General features: G+C 42.0%; 1 protein-coding gene across 1 annotated transcript in view; it reads right to left on the reverse strand.

Moving 5' to 3' along the window:
* Positions 1 to 25,883, reverse strand: part of LOC144593018 (uncharacterized) — a 62,677-nt gene that overhangs the window by 4,865 nt on the left and 31,929 nt on the right. The window contains exons 13-21 of the mRNA XM_078398433.1: positions 21,150 to 21,320; positions 20,163 to 20,233; positions 17,552 to 17,719; positions 15,919 to 16,037; positions 14,841 to 15,039; positions 11,482 to 11,683; positions 2,845 to 2,969; positions 925 to 1,082; positions 169 to 338 (exon numbers count right to left, since the gene is read on the reverse strand). Of these exons, the coding sequence (XP_078254559.1) occupies positions 169 to 338; positions 925 to 1,082; positions 2,845 to 2,969; positions 11,482 to 11,683; positions 14,841 to 15,039; positions 15,919 to 16,037; positions 17,552 to 17,719; positions 20,163 to 20,233; positions 21,150 to 21,320 (1,383 nt within the window). The remainder of the gene's footprint in view (positions 1 to 168; positions 339 to 924; positions 1,083 to 2,844; positions 2,970 to 11,481; positions 11,684 to 14,840; positions 15,040 to 15,918; positions 16,038 to 17,551; positions 17,720 to 20,162; positions 20,234 to 21,149; positions 21,321 to 25,883) is intronic.

The following is a 25,883-nucleotide window of genomic DNA, read 5'->3' on the forward strand; positions in this document are numbered from 1 at the left end:
AGACCAAGCCCCAGGCCAGGTCTCTCCAGCCAGAGGAAATATCAACGCTGTCAATCCCCTCATAATCTTTTATGCTCCAATTAGATCATTGCTAATTCCTTCAAATACCAGAGAATATGGTTAACTTTTCTCAATTTTTCCTCATGGGACATCCCTCATCTCAGATACTCTCCGAAAAGATATCTGCTTCTTTGGCACTCTTTTTTCCAACCCAAACATTCCTTCCTCCATCACCACATGGCTGCCGAATGTGCCATTGACAAAGTCAATAGCAGTCTGGACTTTGTAAATGCCCTGGATTACTTGCACAGCATCTCCCATGCACATACCTGTAGTTTCTACCAGCAAAGAGAACAAAAGAAGTTGGTGAATAGCAACACCACTATGCACAGGACATCTTCCGAGTCACAGACTTTTCTATTGTATAAATATAATCTCTGGCCCTTTGTCATCGCTGGTCCTAAATCCTAGAACTCCTTCCGCATCAACACACTGCAGCCTTTCAAGGTGGTCACACTTCACCATCGTCTCAAGAACCATTAAGAATGGCCAATAATTGTGTAATGGCAGCTCCTACAAATTGTTTGCCTTGTTGGCTTTGCTCAAATTCCATAAAAGTGAAGATAGAAAGCACTTGCATGTTAACATCCTGCTGTTCATATACAAGGCCACCTAAATCTCTCTGATGTGTAGTATTTAAAACTCTTTCTCTATTTAAAAGATATTCTAGTTTTCTATTCTCAGTTAAATGAATAACTTTACAATTGCTCACTTTATACTTTTTTGCCACATTCTTGCCCACTCACTTAAATTATCTTTTGCAACCTCATTGCAAGCTTCTTACACCTCATAATCCCAATTATTAAATGAATAGCATAGCATTTTTGTTGCAAAACATTTTTCCTAATGGTGCCAACTTATTACCAGATCCAATATGCTTGAGGATTTCATTGATCAAATCTTGTGTTCTCCGCAATTCATTGGTCATTGTCAAAGTTGTATTTTCCTGCTGCTGATAAATATCTGAAACCTTCAACTGTAGCTTTTCAATCTCGTTGCGTAGTTCCATACTTGAAATGCTTCTGAAAAGAGAAGAAAAGAAATGCAATGAGTTTCCTTAAATTCACGTGTTTTAAATAACAAACCTGATATTCCAGAGTGCACGATAATTTAAATGAGGCATTGTAAGTTAATGAGATATTGTAAAGTTAGTAAGGTTGTAAAGTAAATAAGACCAGTCTAGCATGAAGTATAAAGTTAATGAGTGGGTGAATATAAGATTGCCTTAAAGTGTTGTAATTTAAAAGAGGTAGTGAATTGTTAATAGGGTAGTGTCATGCAAATAGGATTGTGCAAATGTGTTTGAGTAGAAAATTGAAAATTTCACTCGAAAATTAATTGTATATACAACTTGCATCCATTTTGCTGATTGTAGCCAAAGAAAAAGAAAATTGGACCTAACTATGCAGTCCTAGATCAGGAACCATGAAATGAACTCCACCTAAGTACTGAAGGAAATGCTTCATATAAATTTCATGTTAGAATGTATTCATGACCTGTTGTATAGAACATATTATTTATGTATGGGAGACGAACATGGCTTGTGGAAGTGGGGAAGAGTGCTGTTAAGAGGACAGAGATTTTGTTTTAAATTTCAAGATATCTTTAAAGGGCCATTGATCAACTCAAATTTGTATTGCTTCTGAAGGTAAGATATGGACACAGCTAAATGAGAGCGGAAATCTCAAGGTACCGCTCTCAGGGTCCTGGTCCAAGAGCTATTGGCCAGAAGGGAATGACTACATGAAAACAATATCCCACTGTGATACCACCAAGGCATGAATGACAATGACACAAACAATAGCATTTATGTAGCAACAAGTCTTCAAGGGCTGCTTCACTAGACTGTAATCAAACAAACGCTGATCATTTAGGACAGATCAAGTGGGGGCTTTTAAGGATCATCTTAAAAAGGGAAAGAGAAGTAGGGAGTCAAAAATTTAGGGAGGGAGTTCCAGAGTTAACATCTCATCAAATGGAGTTGGCAGAATTAAGGATAGAGCAAGTAAATCAGGAATTTGAAAGAAACCAGAATTGGATAAATGCCAATGTCTTAAGAGTTGTGGAGCTGGACAAAGGATCAAGGACACAAACAAATCTAGATGCAAGGACATATTTTTCAATTATATTTTGGTTAACTGAGTTGCATTTTACTTATTCACAGCACATCACCGCAGAGAGATGGAAAATAAAGTCCCTGCAATGCTCCCAGGCTAATGTTATCAGACAATTACTAATTTTACATAAATGCAGAAAATACTGGTGATATTTGGGTCAGAATAGAGGCAGAAAAATGATTTACTGTTTCAGGTCAATGACCTTTCATTCATTTTGATGTTGCTTGACCTGGTGGATATTTTCAACATGCTCTGTTTTTATTTAAGATTTCCAGCATCTGCAATTTCTTGCTTTTTGCCAACCTTACATGATGTAAGTCATGGTGATGTATGTTCACAGAATCGCAATGGTGCACTGCAGCCATGATGATGTGATGTGATCTATTTTCCAAATGCAAAGGTATGCTCATTTCCTCCCTTTTCCTCCCCACTTTGTTTTGCCTTTGTACCAATGAGGCTATTCTGCAGCTTACAAAAGAGAGATACCCACTACTCTGTAGAAGTAATAAAATCAAACATTTAAAAGTCACAAATATTCAGGCGTTTATGGAATTATCAATTTGAAGTGCTTTAATAATATTTGAAATCAAATTCTAAAGGAAACAATACTCGTGCATTGTAGAACACTGTTACATTTGGGGATGAGGGAAAATTTAAGTGAACCTACTCTTCATCTTGATTTTCGCTATGGCCTCTGCCAAAAAATATTTTGCCTCGTCTGGGTCCAGGACTCGGTTCAGACATTTCCCATTCATTCTTTTGTAATAAACTTGCAAGATTATCAATATCTTCCTGGAGAGAGAAAGGTCAGAATTAGTTGGCTTTGAGAATCATGATTCTGAAACTCAGGTTTAGTTTTGTTTTGAAAGAACCAAGAGAGGTTAAATGGACAGTGGAAGAAACTTGTACTTTTACTTGAATCTGTGCTCTCACTGGCCAGAGACTGGCTAAGCAATTTAGAAAAATAGTATCTTTCTCTCTTGGGAGATTAAAGACCATAGCTGGAACAGGAAGAGGGGAAGAGGGATTCTGGAGGTGTGCGTTTTCACAGTTCTGTCAGGCAAAAGGTATAGAAGTGTGAAAACACACACCTCCAGATTCAGGGACAGTTTCTATCCAGCTATTACCAGGTGACTGAATCATCCTACCACAACCAGAGAGAAGTGCTGAACTACTATCTACCTCTTTGGTGACCCTCGGGTTATCCTTGATCGGACTTTGCTGGCTTTACCTTGCACTAAACATTATTCCCTGATCATGTATCTATGCACTACAAATGGCATGATTGTAATCATGTATTGTCTTTCTGCTGACTGGATAGCATGCACCAATGTTCCTCGGAATACGTGACAATAAACTAAACTAACTAACTTCATTCTCCATTAAATTATGGAACAATTGTGTGAGCAGTCATTGTAACTGAGAGCTACATAGAAAATAATTCATTCTGGAGCATCAACATATCTCATGCGGCTGACCATACAAAAGGTAAAATTTGAGCTTGGAAAGGAAAGGTTTAGAGGGATATGAGCCAAATACGGGCAAATGAGACCAGCTTAGTTGGGGCATCTTGATCGGCATGGATGAGTAGGGCCGAAGAGCCTGTTTCCATGCTATATGACTCTATGACGTTAGTGGCAATACAAAATAGTTAGAAGCAAATGGATAGCTTTCTCTTGGCCTCTCCAATTTTCATTCTCATTAAAGGCAATGCAAAGGATTCTAGGGTAAAGTTCCTATTCCTACTGTTTAGTATCAGTACGATTTACTATAGATCATATACAGATCTGATGATTGTTCCCCTGCATTGTACCAGTAATGAATATTAAGCCCAACATAAGAACATGTCAAATTGGACTAATATGACTTGTGTTACTTCGTACACCAGCTGTTCTTTCAGTTTTTGGGTAAGATTGCCAATATAGTACCAAATATTAACAATATTGCACTGTGGACCACTGCTTAACATAAACTGGTTTAGCACTAACATATAAACTAATAATCAATGGTTTCAGCAAGGCTTTTTCTTTTTGTCACTGAACTCAGACATACTTAGCTACCTTCACATCATATCCCTGAAATATATTACTCTCCAAAAACATGTTTATTTGTTCCGGTTATAATCGGGGTAATTGTTTCTCAGAAATGCCAGCACAACTGCATGCAGCTGCTAGGAACCCCCCCCCCCCCCCCCCCCACTTGAGTATCAGGAATCTCGGGACTTCTGCACAAGTGTTCATTCATGGTGAAATATCAAACATTTTGACAGCTGCTCTTCGGCCAATTCTCCAGTAATGTTAACAGTATTAATGATTTAGATGAGAATGTAAGTGGCATTATTAATAAGTTTGCACATTACACCAAAATTGGTGGTGCGGCAGTGAAGAGGGTTGTCTCCAATTGTAACAGATCAACTGGGAAATTGGGCCAAGGAATAGCAGATACAATGCAGTTTGATAAGTTAAACCAGGGCGGGACTTACATCGTAAATGACAGCCCCCTGTGAAGTTTTGCAGAACAGAAAGATCGAGGGATATGTAGTGTTTTTTTTGTAGGCAAATAGATAGTAAAGGTCAGGAGAGCAGGAGCAAGGACGACCGTTGGCTGAAAGAAAGTAAATGTTAATTGAAGGTAAAAAGTCCGTTTAAAAAGAGCGCCAAAGGGACGTTAGCAGGCAATCAGTGAAACGCATACCTCCAAGCTCATCAGGAAGGCAGGATAGGAGTGAGTACGTGGATTGGCTGATCAATTAAATTAGAACTTTGGTAAATTGGCCAATTAGACAATTTAGTGACTGGTATAAACAAGGCTTGTACAAGGGGTGTGGCCCTGTCGAGGGAAGTGCCCTGCGAGAAAAGTGCGAATCTTTGGCTGCGAGTCTTTGGCGAGGAGGCTGAGGTGAGGAGGATACACTTGTTTTTGAGCCTGATTTGTTTTTAGACGATAAAGTAATGGCAGATAAGTTGGTGCAGTGTGTTTCCTGCAGGATGTGGGAAGGTAGGGACATCGCTGGAGCTTCTGGGAGCTACACCTGCAAGAACTGTGTCCAGGTGCAGCTCCTGAATGAACGTGTGGTGGAGTTGGAAAAGCAGCTGGATGACCTCAGAGCCATCTGGGAATGCGAGAGTTTCATGGACAGGGCCTACTGTGAGGCTGTCACGCCAAGGGTCCAGGTCGAGTGAAGGTGGAAGACTGTTTCAAGGGGGAGTGAATGTTGACTACAGGAGACCCTGGTGGCTGTGCCTATTGCAAACAGGTACACCCTCTTGGGAGCTGTCGAGGCAGAAGACGCTTCCAGTCCGATCGGCGGACAAGTTGGCGGCTCTAATCCAGGCAAGGAGACTCAACCGGGGAGACCGAAGTCAGGAAGAGCCATTGTAGTGGGTGACTCCATTGTCCGAGGTACGGACAGTAGATTCTGTGGCGGCAGGCGGGACTTGAGAATTGTCTGTTGCCTCCTTGGTGCCAGGGTTCAAGACATCACGGACCGGCTTCAGAACATCCTAGCGAGGGAAGGCGATCAACCGGAAGTATTTGTGCACGTGGGCACGAACGACGTCGGGAGGAAGAGGAAGGAGATACTGCAATGTGAGTTCAGCGAGTTAGGAAGAAGACTCCTCTGGATCAACACCCAGCGATCCCTGAAAGACTGCTGTGCACTGATCTTCATGGAGATGTGGCTCCTGACGGGGCTGTGGAGCTAACGAACCTGTCACTACATCGGGCTGATAGAACAAAGGACTCCGGTAAGAGCAAGGGCGGTGGGCTCTGTATCTACATTAACAATGACTGGTGCACCAACCACAGTGCAATAGATAGCTACTGTTCCCCAGACCTGGAGTACCTACTGCTCAAATGTAGGACGTTCTATCTGCCTCGGTAGTTTAGTGTGGTCATCATCATGGCCGCATACATTCCCCCACAGGCTAATGCTAACCTAGCGCTAGCACAGCTGCACTCGGCCATCAGCAGGCGGCAGGATGCCCACCCCGATGGCGCCTTCATTGTTGCCGGGGACTTTAGTCAGGTCGACCTACAAGCCTCGCTCCACAAATTCCACCAGCACGTGCAGTGCCCTACCAGGGGCTCAAACACGCTGGATAAGGTGTATACCAACATAAAGGACGCCTACAGAGCTCTCCCCTGCCCACCCCTGGGACAATCCGATCACCTCTCACTGCTTCTACTGCCCACATACAAACCCCTCATCCGCAAGACCAAACCTACAATAAAGACGGTCAAAATATGGCCCGAGGATGCCACCCTACAACTCCAGGACTGCTTTGATCGCACCGACTGGGACCTGCGTTGATCGCACCAACAGGCGACCTGCGGTTCAGAGGTAGACTTGGAGGAATATAGACAATAGACAATAGACAATAGGTGCAGGAGTAGGCCATTCAGCCCTTCGAGCCAGCACCGCCATTCAATGCGATCATGGCTGATCACTCTCAATCAGTACCCCGTTCCTGCCTTCTCCCCATACCCCCTCACTCCTCTATCCTTAACTCTATCCAGCTCTCTCTTGAAAGCATCCAACGAACTGGCCTCCACTGCCTTCTGAGGCAGAGAATTCCACACCTTCACCACCCTCTGACTGAAAAAGTTCTTCCTCATCTCCGTTCTAAATGGCCTACCCCTTATTCTTAAACTGTGGCCCCTTGTTCTGGACTCCCCCAACATTGGGAACATGTTATCTGCCTCTAATGTGTCCAATCCCCTAATTATCTTATATGTTTCAATAAGATCCCCCCTCATCCTTCTAAATTCCAGTGTATACAAGCCCAATCGCTCCAGCCTTTCAACATACGACAGTCCCGCCATTCCGGGAATTAACCTAGTGAACCTACGCTGCACGCCCTCCATAGCAAGAATATCCTTCCTCAAATTTGGAGACCAAAACTGCACACAGTACTCCAGGTGCGGTCTCACCAGGGCCCGGTACAACTGTAGAAGGACCTCTTTGCTCCTATACTCAACTCCTCTTGTTACAAAGGCCAACATTCCATTGGCTTTCTTCACTGCCTGCTGTACCTGCATGCTTCCTTTCATTGACTGATGCACTAGGACACCCAGATCTCGTTGAACTCCCCCTCCTCCTAACTTGACACCATTCAGATAATAATCTGCCTTTCTATTCTTACTTCCAAAGTGAATAACCTCACACTTATCTACATTAAACTGCATCTGCCATGTATCCGCCCACTCACACAACCTGTCCAAGTCACCCTGCAGCCTTATTGCATCTTCCTCACAATTCACACTGCCCCCCAACTTAGTATCATCTGCAAATTTGCTAATGGTACTTTTAATCCCTTCGTCTAAGTCATTAATGTATATCGTAAATAGCTGGGGTCCCAGCACCGAACCTTGCGGTACCCCACTGGTCACTGCCTGCCATTCCGAAAGGGACCCATTTATCCCCACTCTTTGCTTTCTGTCTGTCAACCAATTTTCTATCCATGTCAGTACCCTACCCCCAATACCATGTGCCCTAATTTTGCCCACTAATCTCCTATGTGGGACCTTGTCGAAGGCTTTCTGAAAGTCGAGGTACACCACATCCACTGACTCTCCCTTGTCAATTTTCCTAGTTACATCCTCAAAAAATTCCAGTAGATTTGTCAAGCATGATTTCCCCTTCGTAAATCCATGCTGACTCGGAATGATCCCGTTACTGCTATCCAAATGCTCAGCAATTTCGTCTTTTATAATTGACTCCAGCATCTTCCCCACCACTGATGTCAGACTAACTGGTCTATAATTACCCGTTTTCTCTCTCCCTCCTTTCTTAAAAAGTGGGATAACATTTGCTATCCTCCAATCCACAGGAACTGATCCTGAATCTATAGAACATTGAAAAATGATCTCCAATGCTTCCACTATTTCTAGAGCCACCTCCTTAAGTACTCTGGGATGCAGACCATCAGGCCCTGGGGATTTATCAGCCTTCAGTCCCATCAGTCTACCCAAAACCATTTCCTGCCTAATGTGGATTTCCTTCAGTTCCTCCATCACCCTAGGTTCTCCGGCCCCTAGAACATTTGGGAGATTGTGTGTATCTTCCTCAGTGAAGACAGATCCAAAGTAACGGTTTAACTCGTCTGCCATTTCTTTGTTCCCCATAATAAATTCCCCTGCTTCTGTCTTCAAGGGACCCACATTTGCCTTGACTATTTTTTTCCTCTTCACGTACCTAAAAAAACTTTTGCTATCCTCCTTTATATTATTGGCTAGTTTACCCTCGTACCTCATCTTTTCTCCCCGTATTGCCTTTTTAGTTAACTTTTATTACTCTTTAAAAGAGTCCCAATCCTCTGTCTTCCCACTCTTCTTTGCTATGTTATACTTCCTCTCCTTAATTTTTATGCTGTCCCTGGCTTCCCTTGTCAGCCACAGGTGTCTCTTACTCCCCTTAGAGTCTTTCCACCTCTTTGGAATAAATTGATCCTGCAACCTCTGCATTATTCCCAGGAATACCTGCCATTGCTGTTCTACCGTCTTCCCTGCTAGGGCCTCCTTCCAGTCAATTTTGGCCAGCTCCTGCCTCATGCCTCTGTAATCCCCTTTGCTATACTGTAATACCGACACTTCCGATTTTCCCTTCTGCCTTTCCATTTGCAGAGTAAAACTTATCATGTTGTGATCACTGCCTCCTAATGGCTCTTTTACCTCTAGTCCCCTTATCAGATCAGGATCATTACACAACACTAAATCCAGAATTGCCTTCTCCCTGGTAGGCTCCAGTACAAGCTGTTCTAAGAATCCATCTCGAAGGCACTCTACAAACTCTCTTTCCTGGGGTCCATTTCCAACCTGATTTTCCCAGTCTACCTGCATGTTGAAATCTCCCATAACCACCGTAGCATTACATTTTTAACACGCCAATTTTATCTCCTGATTCAACTTGCACCCTATGTCGAGGCTACTGTTTGGGGGCCTATAGATAACTCCCATTAGGGTCTTTTTACCCTTACAATTTCTCATTTCTATCCATACTGATTCAACATCTCCTGATTCTATGTCACCCCTTGCAAGGGAATGAATATCATTCCTTACCATCAGAGCAACCCCACCCCCTCTGCCCACCTGTCTGTCTTTTCTATACGTTGTGTACCCCTGAATATTCAGTTCCCAGCCCTGGTCCTCTTGTAGCCATGTCTCAGTGATCCCTACAACATCATACTTGCCCATGACTAACTGAGCCTCAAGCTCATCCACTTTATTTTTTATACTACGCGCATTTAAGTACAGCACTTTAACTTCTGTATTTACCTCCCCTCACACATCGGTCACAATTGGCCCTGCCCTTAATTTCTTTTCCCCTCTAGAACTTCTGTTCCCATTCTTCCGAGAGTCTTTTGCAATATCTCCTGTATTCCCTTTTACCTCATCTTCATATTCACAATTTGTTAACCCCTCCCCCCCACTACTTAGTTTAAAGCCACTGTGCTCTCCTACATCAACTGCTGTGTGGAGAATGTCACGGAGGACAAGGAAATAAAGATGTTCCCAAACCGGAAACCCTGGAAGAATAAGGAAGTACAGAACCTGTTGAGGGCACGCAACAATGCCTTTAAATGCCTTTAAATCTGGTGACACTTCAGCCATACAGTGTGGCCAGGTCAAACCTGAACAAAGGTATTAAAAGGGCCAAAGACACCTACAAAGACACCTACAGGCATTTAGATCAATTGGAATAGTGGGCAAAGAAATGGCAGATGAAATTTAATTCAGACAATTGCGAAGTGTTGCATTTTGGGAAGTTAAGCCAAGGCAGGAGATACACTATAAAAGGCAGAGCCTTGGGTGGGTGTTGTGGAGTGGAGAGATTTGGGGTATAGTATATAATTCCCTGAAAGTGACGACAAGATGATGAAGAAGGTGTATGGCAGGCATGATTACATCTGTAGGGCACTGATTACAGAAGTTGGGACATAACGTTACAGCTGTACAATACGTTGGTGAGAATGCACCAGGACTATTAAATGTAGTTCTGATTGACATGCTACAAGAACAATATGTCTAAGTTAGAGACAGCAGAAAGGATGTTGCCAGAACCTGAGGGCTTCAGTTATATCAAGAGACTTGATAGGCTGGGACAGTTTTCCCTGGAGTGAAGGAGGCTGAGGGGTGACCTTATCAATTTTTATAAAATTATGAGGAGCATAGATGGAATATATAATCACAGGTATCACAAAATGCTGGAGTAACTCAGCAGGTCAGGCAGCATCTAGGAGAGAAGGAATGGGTGATGTCTCGGGTCGACTGACCTTCTTCAGACTGAATTTATAATCACGATCTTTTCACAGGGTATGGAAGAATAAGACTAGAGGGCACAGGTTTAAAGTGAAACGGAAAATGTTAAAGAGGACCTGAGAGGCACACAGTGGGGTGGTGAAATGGAGCGGCAGCCAGGAGAAGCAGTTAAGGCAGATACAATAAAAACATTTAAAAGATATATAGACCAGTACATGGACAGGAAAAATTACAGTGATATTTATCAAACACAACAGGACTAGCTTAACAGAAAACTTTAGTTGGTATGGACGAGTTGGGCTGAAGGATCTGCCTCAATACTGCTAAACTATAAATGAGTAGTGAGCACAGATAACGAGCTGCTTCCAGGAAATACTGAATGATTGTTTGTTGAAATAAAGACAGCATGAACAAGAGAGACATTATTTGTCATTCCACTGTAACATTGATAAACAGTTAGAATACTTCCTTTTGGGAGTGTATAGTGATTTTATACAACCAAATTATTTTCTGGCCACAATCTGGAACTCTTAAGCTTTGCCCCCTTGATGCAGTTGGGATTAGAAACAGACTGAACCATTCTCTCCTAAATCACTCCATCACCTCCCCACCAATCCCCATATACCCTCAGCTCAGACTACATCCATCCTATGTGCTTTCCATTGTTTTTCTATAGGTCAGTCATGATTTTAGAACACTTAGACCACTACAGAAGATAGTTAAGAACTAAATGAATTGTTCTAGATCCGTAGGACAACAGTAAACCAGTGATATGTTTCCAACTTCTGATAGGTTCATGGTCGCTTCATTAAAGCCTCCTTTCAATTTCAGGACTTAAAACACTGGATTCAAATGTTCATATATCATACTTCATACAAGATGTCTGAAAACAAACCCTCACCTCCTTGTCCCTTTAGTTTGGACTTGAGATTGTTGTTTGTTAAAAGTACCCAAAAATATTTAATTTCTCTTATTGCACTTTATGGTTCAGGTTATAGTGCATTTGATTTGACAAAATACAGTTACATCAGAAGATTCTTATTACCTTTATCTGAATGGTGACTTTTTTCAGATCACCTTCTTGATCTTGTGTAATATCATCATCAAAGAATATCTCTAAAGGTGCACATGATGTGTGTATAAACTCTTGAAATGCATTATTTTTCTTCTTACTGAGATGGTCTTCAACATACAGTATAATACTAGCCTGTTGCATGGCTGCATTAGCATTTGCGTTGTCATACACTCTGAAATAAGAACCATGAATAATCAGATGCACACCCAGAATATCCGTGACAAATACAAGAAAGCATTGGTCAAAAGTCCTCGTTCTCCCCCTAAGGAAGTATAAAATCTACCATGTCCTAGATTCTGCTCACCTCACCTCACCATACCCCCAGTTATTCATTTGAGGCAAAATTCTGCAATAATCCAAAATATCTATTCATGCTGCCACTTTTCAATCCTATCCCCCAAAGAATTGCATTTATAATGTCATCTTTGTTGTAAAATCTCCCAAGGTAATTCATAGGAGCATCAGTAAACACCAACAAAAAAAAACACCTCAGAAGAACACACACACGCATGCACAAGGGATGTGCATGCACAAGGGATTTCCCGAGATCCTGCCTGACCTGCTGAGTTACTCCAGCATTTTGTGAATAAACACACATGCACAATATATGTTCCCATAATTTAACCATTTACCCTTTTAACCATCAATCTATTTATAAATAATTTTCCAGATGTTTTTTGAGAAAGTCAATTGACCCTTTCATTAAATGCATTAGCAGATATTTGGAAAAAAAGTTGTTGGCTCAAATATTCCATGATAAATTTGAATCTGTTTCCTAAACTTCCCAATTATTGATTGAATTCAAATATCCATCTAAAATTTATATTATATCTTCCCCATCATTTTAAAGTTCTACATTTGCGCCTCCTAATTTTTTTCAGCCTACTGTAAAGAACTTCAACTCTGACAGACCTTACATAAATTGCCACACCATGATAAGAAGTTAAGTAGGAAGGAACTGCAGATGCTGGTTTAAATCGAAGATAGATACAAACTGCTGGAGTAACTCCATTTCTGGAGAGAAGGAATAGGTGACGTTTTTGGTCGAGACCCTTCAGACTGATGTCAGGGGAGTGAGCGGTACATAGATAAGGAAGTGTATAGATAAGGAAGTATAAGGAGCTAAAACAGAACAAAGAGAATCGAGATTAAGAAAAATGTAGAATAGATCCTCGTTAGTTGGGAGAAGGTAACAACAAAGCAAACACAGATAAAATGTAGTTGGAGACAGTAAGACTGGTCGGAGAACTGGGAAGGGGGAGGGGATGGAGAGAGGGAAAGCAAGGGCTACTTGAAGTTAGAGAAGTCAATGTTCATACTGCTGGGGTGTAAGCTGCCCAAGCGAAATATGAGGTGCTGTTCCTCCAATTTGCGCTGGGCCTCACTCTGACAATGGAGGAGGCCCAGGACAGAAAGGTCAGTGTGGGAATGGGAGGCAGAATTAATGTGTTGAGCAACTGGGAGATCAGGTAGGCGGACTGAGCGGAGGTGTTTAGCGAAACAATTGCCGAGCCTGCGCTTGGTCTCGCCGATATACAGGAGTCCACACCTGGAACAGTGGATACAGTAGATGAGGTTGGAAGAGGTGCAAGTGAACCTCTGCCTCACCCGAAAAGACTGTCGGGGTCCTTGGACGGAGTCGAGGGGGGAGGTATAGGGACAGGTGTTGCGGTTGCAGGGGAATGTACCTGGGGAGGTGGTGGTTTGGGTGGGAATGGACAAGGGAGTTGTAGAGCGAATGGTCTCGGCAGAAAGCGGGAAAGGGGTGGAGATGGGAAGATGCGGCTAGTAGTAGGATCCCGTTGGAGGTGATGACAATGTTGGAGGATTATGTACTGTATGTGACGGCTGAAAGGGTGGAAGGTGAGAACAAGGGGGACTCTGTCCCTGTTACGAATGGGGGGAGGGGGAGCAAGAGCGGAGCTGCGGGATATCGAGGAGACCCTAGTTAGGGCCTCATCCAAATGGAAGAGGGGAACCCCCGTTCCCTAAAGAATGAGGACATCTCCGATGACCTGGCATGGAACACCTCATCTCGGGCGCAGATGTGGCATAGGTGGATAAAAGGAAGTTAACTTACTCCCTTCTTTTAATTCACTCTAATGCGTCAATGCTCTCTAAGCTACTACATCCAACCGTTTTCTAAGGCTCCCTAACATAACACCACTATGCAGTCACTAGAACAGAATGGACTGCTCAATTTCACAAGCATGATTTGTTTGGAACAATTTTTCCAAGATAAGACGCCAGGACAATAGGCCAGCACTGGTAGTTGGGAAAGATCTGTCCCTGCATCTGAAGTTGTTAATTAATGCAAGAGCACGCAATATTTATCCATTATCTGGTCCTTCTTCAGTCCTTTAGGAAGCCTCATGGAAGTGAGAGGATATATCCTGAATGAAGATGCTATTCAACTCCATTTTACGTAGGCCGTCTTCCATGTGGATAGTACCCTTCCAAGGGATTATTTCCAAACAGAATACCTGACTGTAAAATCTGGCAGTAAATGGTTGACGTGAATAGGTGCGCTAGATCAAAAGGGCACCAGTCGTGACATTCAGGAGAAAATTCTCTTTTGACCTTAACTCCCTACCATCTTTACCCCCTGCCTGCCCTGCAAATAGCTGTGGAAATGCGACTCAATTGCTGTGGAAAGGCGACTCAATTGCCCTGTGTAGGAAGGAACTGCAGATGCTGGTTTATACCGAAGATAGACACAAAATGCTGGAGTAACTCAGGCAGCATCTCTGGATCCTTTTTGGTCAATTCCATTGAGCATTATATTTCATCCACTATTTTTTCTCAACTTTGTTCACTGAATTTCCTGGAATGAACTGTAATGAAGTGTGTTGATGATAGTTTGCACACTTGCAATGATCTATGGTGATGTGCTATACCATAACAGGGACTACTGGTAAACTTGGTTCTTTGGTATTATCCTGTAAACATTCAACAAGACAGCATCGATTTGATCAGGAAGACTACCTACCCCAATGATTCAGAATCCTATTGTGCTGCTCCTATTGCACCTATGTTCCATATATAGGTCTGCTTCTACTTTGCCTCAGAAGGCAGTGGAGGCCAATTCTCTGAATGCATTCAAGAGAGAGCTGGATAGAGCTCTTAAGGATAGCGGAGTCAGGGGGTACGGGGAGAAGGCAGGAACGGGGTACTGATTGAGAATGATCAGCCATGATCACATTGAATGGCAGTGCTGGCTCGAAGGGCCGAATGGCCTCCTCCTGCACCTATTGTCTATATCTAATAGTACCTCGAGCATGCATTTACCCTGCATAATACCAAGAAATGTCAGAATTTTTGTTATGTACCTTTGGAACGTGTCTGAAAGCAATGCAATGAGAAGATTGATACATAGAATGCTCGACACACCGAGGAATGTTCCACAGAGCAAATATGCCATGACTGGATCTATGGCATACATCTCATCAAATCCATAATCATCAACCAGTGTTATCCGAAATACAGTAAAAAGCATCTGGGGTATAGTTACCATATTTGGTACAAGGCCTGTATGCAAAAAAATGTCAAGGAAAAAGATTATGCATCAGAAAATGCTGTCAACAATTATTTGTGTCATCTGTGGCTATTCGCTTATGGGCTTAGGTTCTCTGGTCCCATTCCACTAACATTGTTCTCAATTCCAAAGTAGAAGCTGCCAACATTGCTACAATTTCTGATGGTGGGTCATTGGTATTATTGGAGAGACATTCTGTTCCAACAAAAGGAACCGAGGTTCACTTAAAAGCCTTATGGGAACAGAGAAGTCCAAAGTTCTGAAGGCCCAAAAAGACCTGCAACCCAAAAAGCAACCCTAGGATTGGGGTAGCTGCTCCCCACAGTATATATGCAGGACACATACTCGACCCACTCCTATTCCGAAGGGCAAGTACGAAGGCGAACTGTGATAACTTGGGAACTCATGAGCCGTGTCCCTTTAATTCAGTGGAGACCAGAAATACATAGAACCATTATTTCCCTCCCACATCATTCCTCCTCCACTTCGCACACGCACTTCAACCCCCTCTCCACTTCAGATAAATTCATTAACATCTCTCTTATATCCCTACATTTTTAAATAAGCATAGCTTACAGGTGAGTCATGATTCTACAATGCTTAATAACGTGTAGTTTTCAGTGTTCAAGTGACAGGGTTGAAATTGCCCTTTAACGTGCAAAGAAGAATACATGTTAATAATCCTCCAGTGAACCATATTCACAGGGAATGTTTGTTTTGAGCCTACACTCTTCTGTAGCTTCATCTGTACCTCCAAAAAATATTCAGAAACATATATGGTTTGTTAGAAGAGACTTTATTCCTCCCAGGTTCTAATCAAATGATAAAATTCAATAGTCATATAATAATCTGCAGGCAAACAAAAGACTTACCACCAAAGATTATCCAAAAGGCACACGCGAAAGGAATGTAAAACTCTCCATAAAGAAAAAGGAACTTGAGGAGATCCACCATGATTTTTCCGAGCATCACTATAAAAGGTCCCAGGGCTCTGCACCAGAAAAGTAATAATGTTACAGGAGAAATAAGTATAAATAAGAGTCATAGTTTTGTTGGCCACAAACTACTTGAATAATGTTAAAGAAGAGCAAAGAGATCCAATATATATATATAATATATAATTATATATATAATATACACACACGCCATTCAAAGTAGCAGCACTAGTGACAGGACTGTAAGGAAATACTTTTACTTAGGATTGAACAGCAGAGTAACATTAAACACATTACATTTTATTTGGAACTCACTCGTACCAGAACTGTCCTAGTATCCAAATATAAATAGGAATATAAAGGCACTGAGAATGGACTGACAAGGATTACATGAGACCTGAAAGGAGAAAGCGGTTCTGTTCTGAATTCATTCAATAGAGATTGATTGTCTTTTGCACATCAAGGGAACCAAAGGGTATGGGGATAATGCAGAAAAAATTATGTTGATCCATAATCAGACAAGAACCGGATGAATAATGGAGCAGATGAACATTATATTTCTTGCCCCTGACTCCAGGAGAAAGTTGTTGCAAAATGAGGGAAAGAGAGGAAAAGTTGCAAATAGATAATAAACAATAGACAATAGGTGCAGGAGGAGGCCATTTGGCCCTTCGAACCAGCACTGCCATTCAATTTGATCATGGCTGATCATTCTCAATCAGTACCCCGTTCCTGCCTTCTCCCCATACCCCCTGACTCCGCTATCCTTAAGAGCTCTATCTAGCTCTCTCTTGAATGCAGTCAGAGAATTGGCCTCCACTGCCTTCTGAGGCAGAGAATTCCACAGATTCACAACTCTCTGACTGAAAAAGTTTTTCCTCATCTCAGTTCTAAATGGCCCACCCCTTAATATTAATGTTACATAATTCTTTGTACCCATTGTACAACATTTGTCTCATTTTTGCTCCATTTCATGAACAACACTTCAATGACTTAGATGCTGTTCACCTGTGATGAAAGCGGCCTTGTTCACCTTGCTTTCCTCATCATGCCCTTTCTTCTGACTCAGCCCACTGAGTATTGCGTACATTGGTATATCTTTAAATGCCGTATTTTTTAATAAATTTTGATTGTCTAGAAGCAAATGTGAATGTGTGTCTACATGTGCAGCTGAAAGTTGCAGAGCAACCTTAGTGCTTGACGGTTCAAAGATTTTGCTTGGAAAATATTTTGCATTAACAAATGTGTTTCATGCATTTTGATTGACTAGGCAGCAATGACCAGTGCTATTTTGTGACATTATGCACAAGTACAGTGAACTGGCACCTCTAAAAAAGTTAAAAACCAAATCTTTACATTTTTAGAAATAAAATTTAGCTGCGGTATAAAATTTATACTTGCCTAAGATTTTAATAAGATAAATGGATGTAGTAGAAAGCATGGTGAAAATTCCCCACATTACCTTTTGCATCTTGGAATGAGTGTTGCAAAGTGAGGGGAAGGGATGAAAAGTCACAGATTTTGTTGTTGCATCATTCAAATGAAAAGAAGCACCAAGGGAGTTCCATACCTGATTGCTCGTACATGTTTCATGACTCGTAACCAAAGAAATATGGTTGTTACTGCACAAAGTCGAATATGGGTTGTATGAATAGTATCATTAGACATTGACAGATCAGCTGCATAAGTTCCAATCAAAGTAAAGAGCAACAGATAGACCAACCAATCAAACAAATTCCTGAAAACAAAATGATACAGTCATGTCAGTGATGTAAATCACTGTAGATGAACTAAAGAGTCATATTTTGTTCAGATTTCAATTTAAGTGCAGCCAAGAGTCAACAGTGTTGATTGCCAAACGTGCTGCAGTTTTACAGGCCCATTAATGCAATAACAGAACAATAAATATATACAATAATCAATAATACAGTGGTAGATTTGCAGCCTTATAGTGCCAGAGACCCGAGTTCGATGCCGACTACAGTTGCTGTCTTACAGAGTTTGTACGGTCTCCCTGTGACTGTGTGGATTTTCTCTAGGTTCTCCGGTTTCCTCCCACATTCCCGAGACGTACAGGTTTGTAGGTTAAATGGCTTCTGTAAATTGGCCCTAGTCTGTAGGATAAAACTAGTGTACGGGTGATCGCTGGTCGGTATGGACACGGTGGGCCGAAGGGCCTGTTTCCACACTGTATCTCTAAACATAATTAATACAACAAATCAATACCCATGATGCGTCAGTCAATGCCCACCATTTTCTGTAGCCTCATTTGCTCCGAAGTTTTCGAATTACCGAATTAGGTCATGATACAATCAGTCAGTGCTATAGCCTGTAGAAGTTCAATAGAGTATTTGGCAAGGTACAAAATCCCCTCATTCTTTTGTGAAAGTAGACGTGATGATGAGCTCCCTTCATGATTGCATCAATGTGCTGGGCCCAGGACAGTTCGTTAGAAATCTGCACGCTTAGGAACTTGAACTTGTTGACTCCACCGCCATTCAATCGATGAAGACAGATTCATGGATCCTCAACTTTCCCTTCCTGAAGTCAACAATCAGGTTGTTGGTCGTACTTACGCTGAGAGCAAGATGTTGTTCTGGCACAAATCAATTGAATTATCAAACTTGTTTGTCTATTCTGACATTGTTACCCGTTATTCATCCATCAATGAAGGTATCATTAGCAAATTTAAAGACAGGAATTGTATAGTCATATTTTGTTTAGATTTCAATTTAAGTGTAGCCAAGAGTCAATAATGTTTGATTGCCAAACATGCTGCAGTTTTACAGGCCCATTAATGCAATAATGGAACAATAAATGTACAATAATTAATAATGCAGTGGCTCAACATCTAAATCAATGGGACAGATTTTATCCTTAACACCAACACTTATACAGGGTAAATAGGAGACGCACAGGTTGATGAGACCATTCTGCGAGTGCAGCCCACTGCCTGCACTAACACTGCCCCTGTGCCACACGCAGCCATGCTGTAGTGCAGGAGGCTGGGCTCCCATTGGAAGACTTCCAAAGTGGCCCCTGATACAAAGCATACCTACAGATGGGCACCCAATGATTTAGGGCAATGGAAGATCTGCTCACTTATAATAGCATGAATTGGAGCACTTACCCAAGTTGGACAAAAGTTAGGGGTAGTGCATTCAGGTGTTTATGAATCTTTAACAATGTCATCACTTGTAATTAATTACTTCAGTGTCAATTGTCTGAGCGTGAGTGGAATCTCATTCTTTCCGAATTTAGAGCTGGAGATTTTTAAGAGCATTAAATGTCTATTTAAACTTTTAATATAACACCTTTATTGCTCTCATAATCTATTTACCCTTCCATTCCATTACTTTACTGAGTAAACGATCTCAATCCAACTTATATTTCCTGGTTGTCTCAGTGAGGATTCTGTATTCGTAAGAGCTAGGCTGTTGTCTTTTTCACCCATGGAAGCCATGTAAAGTGAACTGTACAAGATTAGATCAAATCTGTTTAAAGTCCTGCAATAGCTCAACAGGAACTGTTTGTCATAGTAACCAGAAGGCCCTGTTACTCCTCCACCAACCTCAAACTCTACCCCTTCTGAGGAAACATGCTAGAAACAATTGGTACATCCTTTGCAAATGCCAAGGTCAATAGGTACAATGTGTTCTTGTAATTGGACATCTAAAACGGTAGCGCAGCGGTTGAGTTGCTGCTTTACAGCGAATGCAGCGCCGGAGACTCAGGTTCGATCCTGACTACGGGTGCTGCACTGTAAGGAGTTTGTACGTTCTCCCCGTGACCTGCGTGGGTTTTCTCCGAGATCTTCGGTTTCCTCCCACACTCCAAAGATGTACAGGTATGTAGGTTAATTGGCTGGGTAAATGTAAAAAAAAAAAATTGTCCCTAGTGGGCCGAAAAGGCCTGTTTCCGGCTGTATATATATGATATGATATGATAATACCAATAAAGGCACCTAATAATGCTACAGTAGCAGCATCAACATATTCCCTGGGATAAATTAAAAAAATAATAGCCACTTTTGTCATTTTCTGTTGCTTTTTCCCCAATTACAACAGGAGTGGGCCTTTGCTTTCAGTCCACAAATAAATAGCAACTAACTGAAGACAACATTTAATGACAAACTCATGCATATTGTACAATTAGAAGAAAACTTTGGTCAATATCCTTACCAAAAATCATTGAAATAGTGGGGATGCAGGTCATCTAGTGCACTCAGTTGCTTCTTGAGATACGCCTCCTCCTGCCAATAGAGTTTAGTTTCGTTTAGTTTATTATTGCCACGTGTACCGAGGTATGGAAAAATCATTTTGGTTGCATGCTGTTAGTAGCAATAAACAGTTCCATCCTATTCTCGAATTTAGGGCGGCACGGTGGCGCAGCGGTTGAGTTGCTACCTTACAGCGCTTTCAGTGCCAGAGTCCCGGGTTCGATCCTGACTAGGGGTGCTGTCTATACGGAGATTGTACATTCTCCCCGTGACCGCTTGAGTGTTATCCAAGATCTTTGGTTTCGAACCACACTCCAAAGACATACAGGTTTGTAGGTAAATTGGCTTGATATAAATGTATAAATGTAAAGTTGTCCCTGGTGTGGGTAGTGTTAATGTGCATGCATCGCTGGTCGGCATGGACTCAGTGGGCCAAAGATCCTGTTTCCGCGCTGTAAACTAAACTAAACTAATTAGGGATGAAATATGATGTTTTGAAGGTGAACATCAAATTTTGAGCAGAATTTTTTTTTTTTTTAATCATTATGAAGATAAAGTATCTGATGACATGCTAGTTAAATGATTTAAATAACTTTTTTGAAACATATTTGTTTATAAATCCAATTCTATAAAGATGATTTCCTGCAATCTGTTGGTTTCTCTGCAATTGTGTACAGAAGTCTGATCCGTCTTTTCCAGTGAAAACATATTTCAAAGTCATTCAAAACATTGAATTTTAAGATGTATGTGATCAGTGTGCCAGGATGAAACATTGGTTGATATCTCCCAGATCTCATTGTTCCTTGGTTGAACAAACTGACCAAGAATTGAACAAGTTATTTGGAATTAACAACCTATCTGCTGCAAATTATTTTAAAGGAATTACTTGTAAAGGCTTTTCAAATGTTTAAGATATCATTTCCTGTAGAATATCCATGATCTTTTGTACCTCTGGCCATCGTGGGTGGCATAAGTTTAGATCTTTCATTATTTCCTGGGCTCTCCACTCCTTCCAGCGAGAAAACTTTGTATTTGAAGAGTGGATTTCAACGAACTCCTCTGCAATCTGGTACACAGTGAGCGAAATGGCTACAGTAGCAATTAAAACTCTCCACCAGTCCTGTATTCATTCAACACAAGTGAAAATTACTAAATAACTAATAATTATATTATTCCTCAGCTATGAATTTTCATTCATCATTTTTATGATGTCAGCAAACACAGATTAAATGCTATACCCATACAAAGCTGTATTACTAATGCTTTCTGTTAGGCAATGTTACGAAGTGTCAAAGAGACAAACATAGAGCCACAGAAAGGAAATCGGCTATTCAGTCCAATTTGTCCATGCTGACCAATGAGCACCCTTCCATATTCATCCCATCTCCCGGCAATTGCCTTCTATGCTTAAGCAATTCAAAGACACACCTAGACCCTAACGGTCATAGAGTCATACAACATGGAAACAGGCCCTTCAGCCCAACTTACCCATGTTGACCAAGATGCCCCCATCTACACTAGTCCAACCTGTTCAAGTTTGGCCCATATCTCTCTGAACCTTTCCTATCCATGTACCTGTCCAAATGTCTTTGAAATGTTGTTGTAGTACCTGCCCAATTACCTTGTTCCATATACCCACCAACCTCTGTGAAAAAGTTGCCTCTCAAGTTCCTATTATAGCTTTCCCCTCTCATCTTAAACCTATGTCCTCTGGCTAAAATACTGTGCATTCACCCTATACCCCTCATGATTGTATACACCTCTATAAGATCACCTGTCAGTCTTCTGCGCTGCAAGGAATAAAGTCCTAGCCTGCCCAACCTCTCTCCATAGCTCAGGCCCTCAAGTCCTGGCACTATCCTTGCAAATAGTCTCTGCACGCTTTCCAGCTTGACAACATTCTTCCTATAGCAGCGTGACCAAAACTGAACACTATACTCCAAATGTAGCCTCACCAACAACCTGTACAACTGTAACATAAAATCCAAATTTCTTTACTCGAAACTCTGGCTGATGAAGCCCAATGTACCAAAGGTCTTCTCGATCATCTTATCTATCTGTGACGCCACTTTCAGGGAATTATATACCTGCACTCCAAGATCCCTGTGCTCTACAACACTCTCCAGAGCCCTACTATTCACTGTGTACATCCTGGCCTGGTTTGACTTCCGAAAATGCTACATCTCACCTTTATCAGCATCAAACTTCATTAACTACACCTTAGTCCACTTGCCCAACTGATCAAGTAGTAATTTTTGATAACCATCTTCACTATCTGTTCACTTTCACTTTCAGTTCATTTCATCAACACTTCGATCTATCTGTGCAGCCTAAGACTACCTTCCACACTATCAACAACCCTGCCAATCGGTGCTATCTAAGAACTGATAATGCCTCCCACATCCACATCATAGTCCCTCACATTTATTACAAGTAGCAAGGGTCCCAGCATCAATCCTTGTGGGACACCACTGGTCATGGGCATAGAATTGCAAAACAACTCTCTATCGTCAATCTCTGACTCTTATTCCCAAGTTAATTTTCGGTGCAGTTTATTAACTTGCCTTAGATTTCACGAGCTCTAAACTTTTGAACCAGTCTCCCATGCGGAACTTTGACAGTGGCTTTACCAAAATCCATGTAAATCACGTGCCCTGCCCACATCAATCCACTTTGTTACCTCTTTAAAGAATACATTTAAATTGGTCAGACACAATCTGCCCGTGGCTGTTTCTGATTAGCCTCTTTCTTTCCAAATGATCAATAATCCTCTCCCTCAGAATTTTTCCATTATCTTCCCTACCACCGATGTTAGGCTCACAGGTCTATAGCTTTACCCAGTTGCCTTTCTTGAAAAGGGGGTCAATATTTGCCGTCCTCCAGTCATCTGGTATCTCACTTGTGTCCAGTGAAGCTTTTGACAGCCTCAGTCAGAGCCCCAGCAATCCCTTCCCTTGCCTCCCTCACAGCCTGGGATAAATTTAAAACTTAAAGCACACGGTATTGAGGGTTCAGTTTTGAGGTGGATAGAAAATTGGTTGGCGGACAGGAAGCAAAGAGTAGGAATAAACGGGTCCTTTTCGGAATGGCAGGCAGTGACTAGTGGGGTACCGCAAGGCTCAGTGCTGGGACCCCAGTTATTTACAGTGTATATTAATGATTTGGACGAGGGAATTGAATGCAACATCTCTAAGTTTGCGGATGACACGAAGCTGGGTGGCAGTGTTAGCTGCGAGGAGGATGCTAAGAGGCTGCAGAGTGACTTGGATAGATTAGGCGAGTGGACAAATGCATGGCAGATGCAATATAATGTGGATAAATGTGAGGTTATCCACTTTGGCGGCAAGAACAGGAAAGCAGAGTATTACCTGAATGGTGACCGATTGGGAGATGGGGAGATGCAACGTGACCTGGGTGTCATGGTGCACCAGTCATTGAAAGCAAGCATGCAGATGCAGCAGGCAGTGAAGAAAGCGAATGGTATGTTGGCATTCATAGCAAGAGGATTTGAGTTTAGGAGCAGGGAGGTTCTGCTGCAGTTGTACAGGGCCTTGGTGAGACCGCACCTGGAGTATTGTGTGCAGTTTTGGTCTCCTAACCTGAGGAAAGACGTTCTTGCCTTAGAGGGAGTACAGAGAAGGTTCACCAGATTAATCCCTGGGATGGCGGGACTTGCATATGAGGAAAGACTGGATAGACTGGGCTTGTACTCGCTGGAATTTAGAAGACTGAGGGGGGATCTTATAGAAACATATAAAATTCTTAAGGGGTTGGAGAGGCTAGATGCGGGAAGATTGTTCCCGATGTTGGGGGAGTCCAGAACCAGGGGTCACAGCTTAAGGATAAGGGGGAAGTCTTTTAGGACCGAGATGAGAAAACATTTCTTCACACAGAGAGTGGTGAGTCTGTGGAATTCTCTGCCACAGAAGGTAGTTGAGGCCAGTTCATTGGCTATATTTAAGAGGGAGTTAGATGTGGCCCTTTTTACTAAAGGGATCAGGGGGTATGGAGAGAAGGCAGGTACAGGCTACTGAGCTGGATGATCAGCCATGATCATATTGAATGGCGGTGCAGGCTCGAAGGGCCGAATGGCCTACTCCTGCACCTATTTTCTATGTTTTCTATGTTTCTAAATCCTATCCAGTCCTAGGGTTTAACTATCATTAAGACTACTACAGCATCGATGATCACTTATTTAATTATACAAACCTGCACTAGACATCACCTAAACCTTCACTGAATTCTCCAATGACAAATTCTCTGATGAAAAGTATTCATTTTGGACTCGCCTAAACCTGCTGGCTCCAGGCACAGATTGCCTACAATGTCCTTAATCATCGACCTTTTTCCTAATTTTCCTTTTGTCTTTAATATTCTTGAAGTATTAGATTATGTTTGGATTTACCTTAATTATTTATTTTTGTGATCCCTCTCAGCTTTCCTAAAGTCCTTTTGAAGCACCTCCCTACATTTATTGTACTCTTGCCAGAACTTCCCCACCATTAGTTTCTCACACCTGTCAAATACTTCCTTGTTTCCCCTCAATATCCTTCACCACCAGGTTCCCTATATTTGTTGCACCTGGCTTTCACCCTTGCAGGAACACATTGGCCTTGACACTTGTGTGTTCTTAGTCCATGTTGTTTCTGGATTTAGTTAACTCTGATATTTACATCTACTCATACTTCCTCGCAGTTCAATAATCCTCTCACTTGATCTCCTTTGAAAGCTACGGGCAACTTTCTGAATATTTCAAGAAATAGTGAAACTTACCATTTGAAGGAAGTTCTCACACGTGTTAATGTGTTTTCTTAAATATTCCGAAACAACATCTTCTCTGAAGCACACTCAGCTTAAAAATACAGTAAATTTCCCCTATTCAAAATCCACATTTCATTGCATTTAATATAGAGTCATAGTCAGTGAGGAAACAGACCCTTTAGCCCAACTTGCCCACACCGGCCAACATGTCACAGCTACACTAGTCTCACCTGCCTGTGTTTGGTCCATATCCCTCCAAACCTGTCCTATCCATGCACCTGTCTAACTGTTTCTTAAACGTTGGGTTAGTCCCAGCCTCAACTACCTCCTTTGGCAGCTTGTTCCATACATCCACCACCCTTTGTGTGAAAAAGTTACCCCTCAGATTCCTATTAAATCTTTTCCCCTTCACCTGAAACCTATGTCCTCTGGTCCTCCATTCACCTACTCTGGGCAAGAGACTCTGTGCACATACCTGATCTATTCCTCTTGATTTTATACACCTTTATAAGATCACCCCTCACCCTCCTGCGCTCCAGGGAATAGAGTCCCAGCCTACTGCAACTCCTCCCTGCTCAGACCCTTTAGTCCTGGCAACATCTTCGTAAATCTTTATTATCATCTAGTTATCAATTATTGCTTGAGTTAAAAGCAGCATTTCAAAATTGAAAACCATTCCTGTTATGGAATGGGTTGATGGGGTAAATTTGTAAATTGTCCCTAGTGTGTGGAATGGTGCTAGTGTACAGGGTGGTCGCTGGTCAGTGCAGCCTCGGTGGGCCAAAGGTCCTGTTTCCATGCTGTATCTCTAAAGTAAAGTAAAGGGGTGTGAATTGTGAATCCAGCAGAAGGAATATGGGTGGAAGGATAAGGGAAAGTGGAAAAATGGGTGCAAATCCAGTTGGGGCATAGGGAAGAGTGG

This window comes from Rhinoraja longicauda, chromosome 4 (genome assembly GCF_053455715.1).
Source record: "Rhinoraja longicauda isolate Sanriku21f chromosome 4, sRhiLon1.1, whole genome shotgun sequence".
NCBI classification, from domain to species: Eukaryota; Metazoa; Chordata; class Chondrichthyes; order Rajiformes; family Arhynchobatidae; genus Rhinoraja; species Rhinoraja longicauda.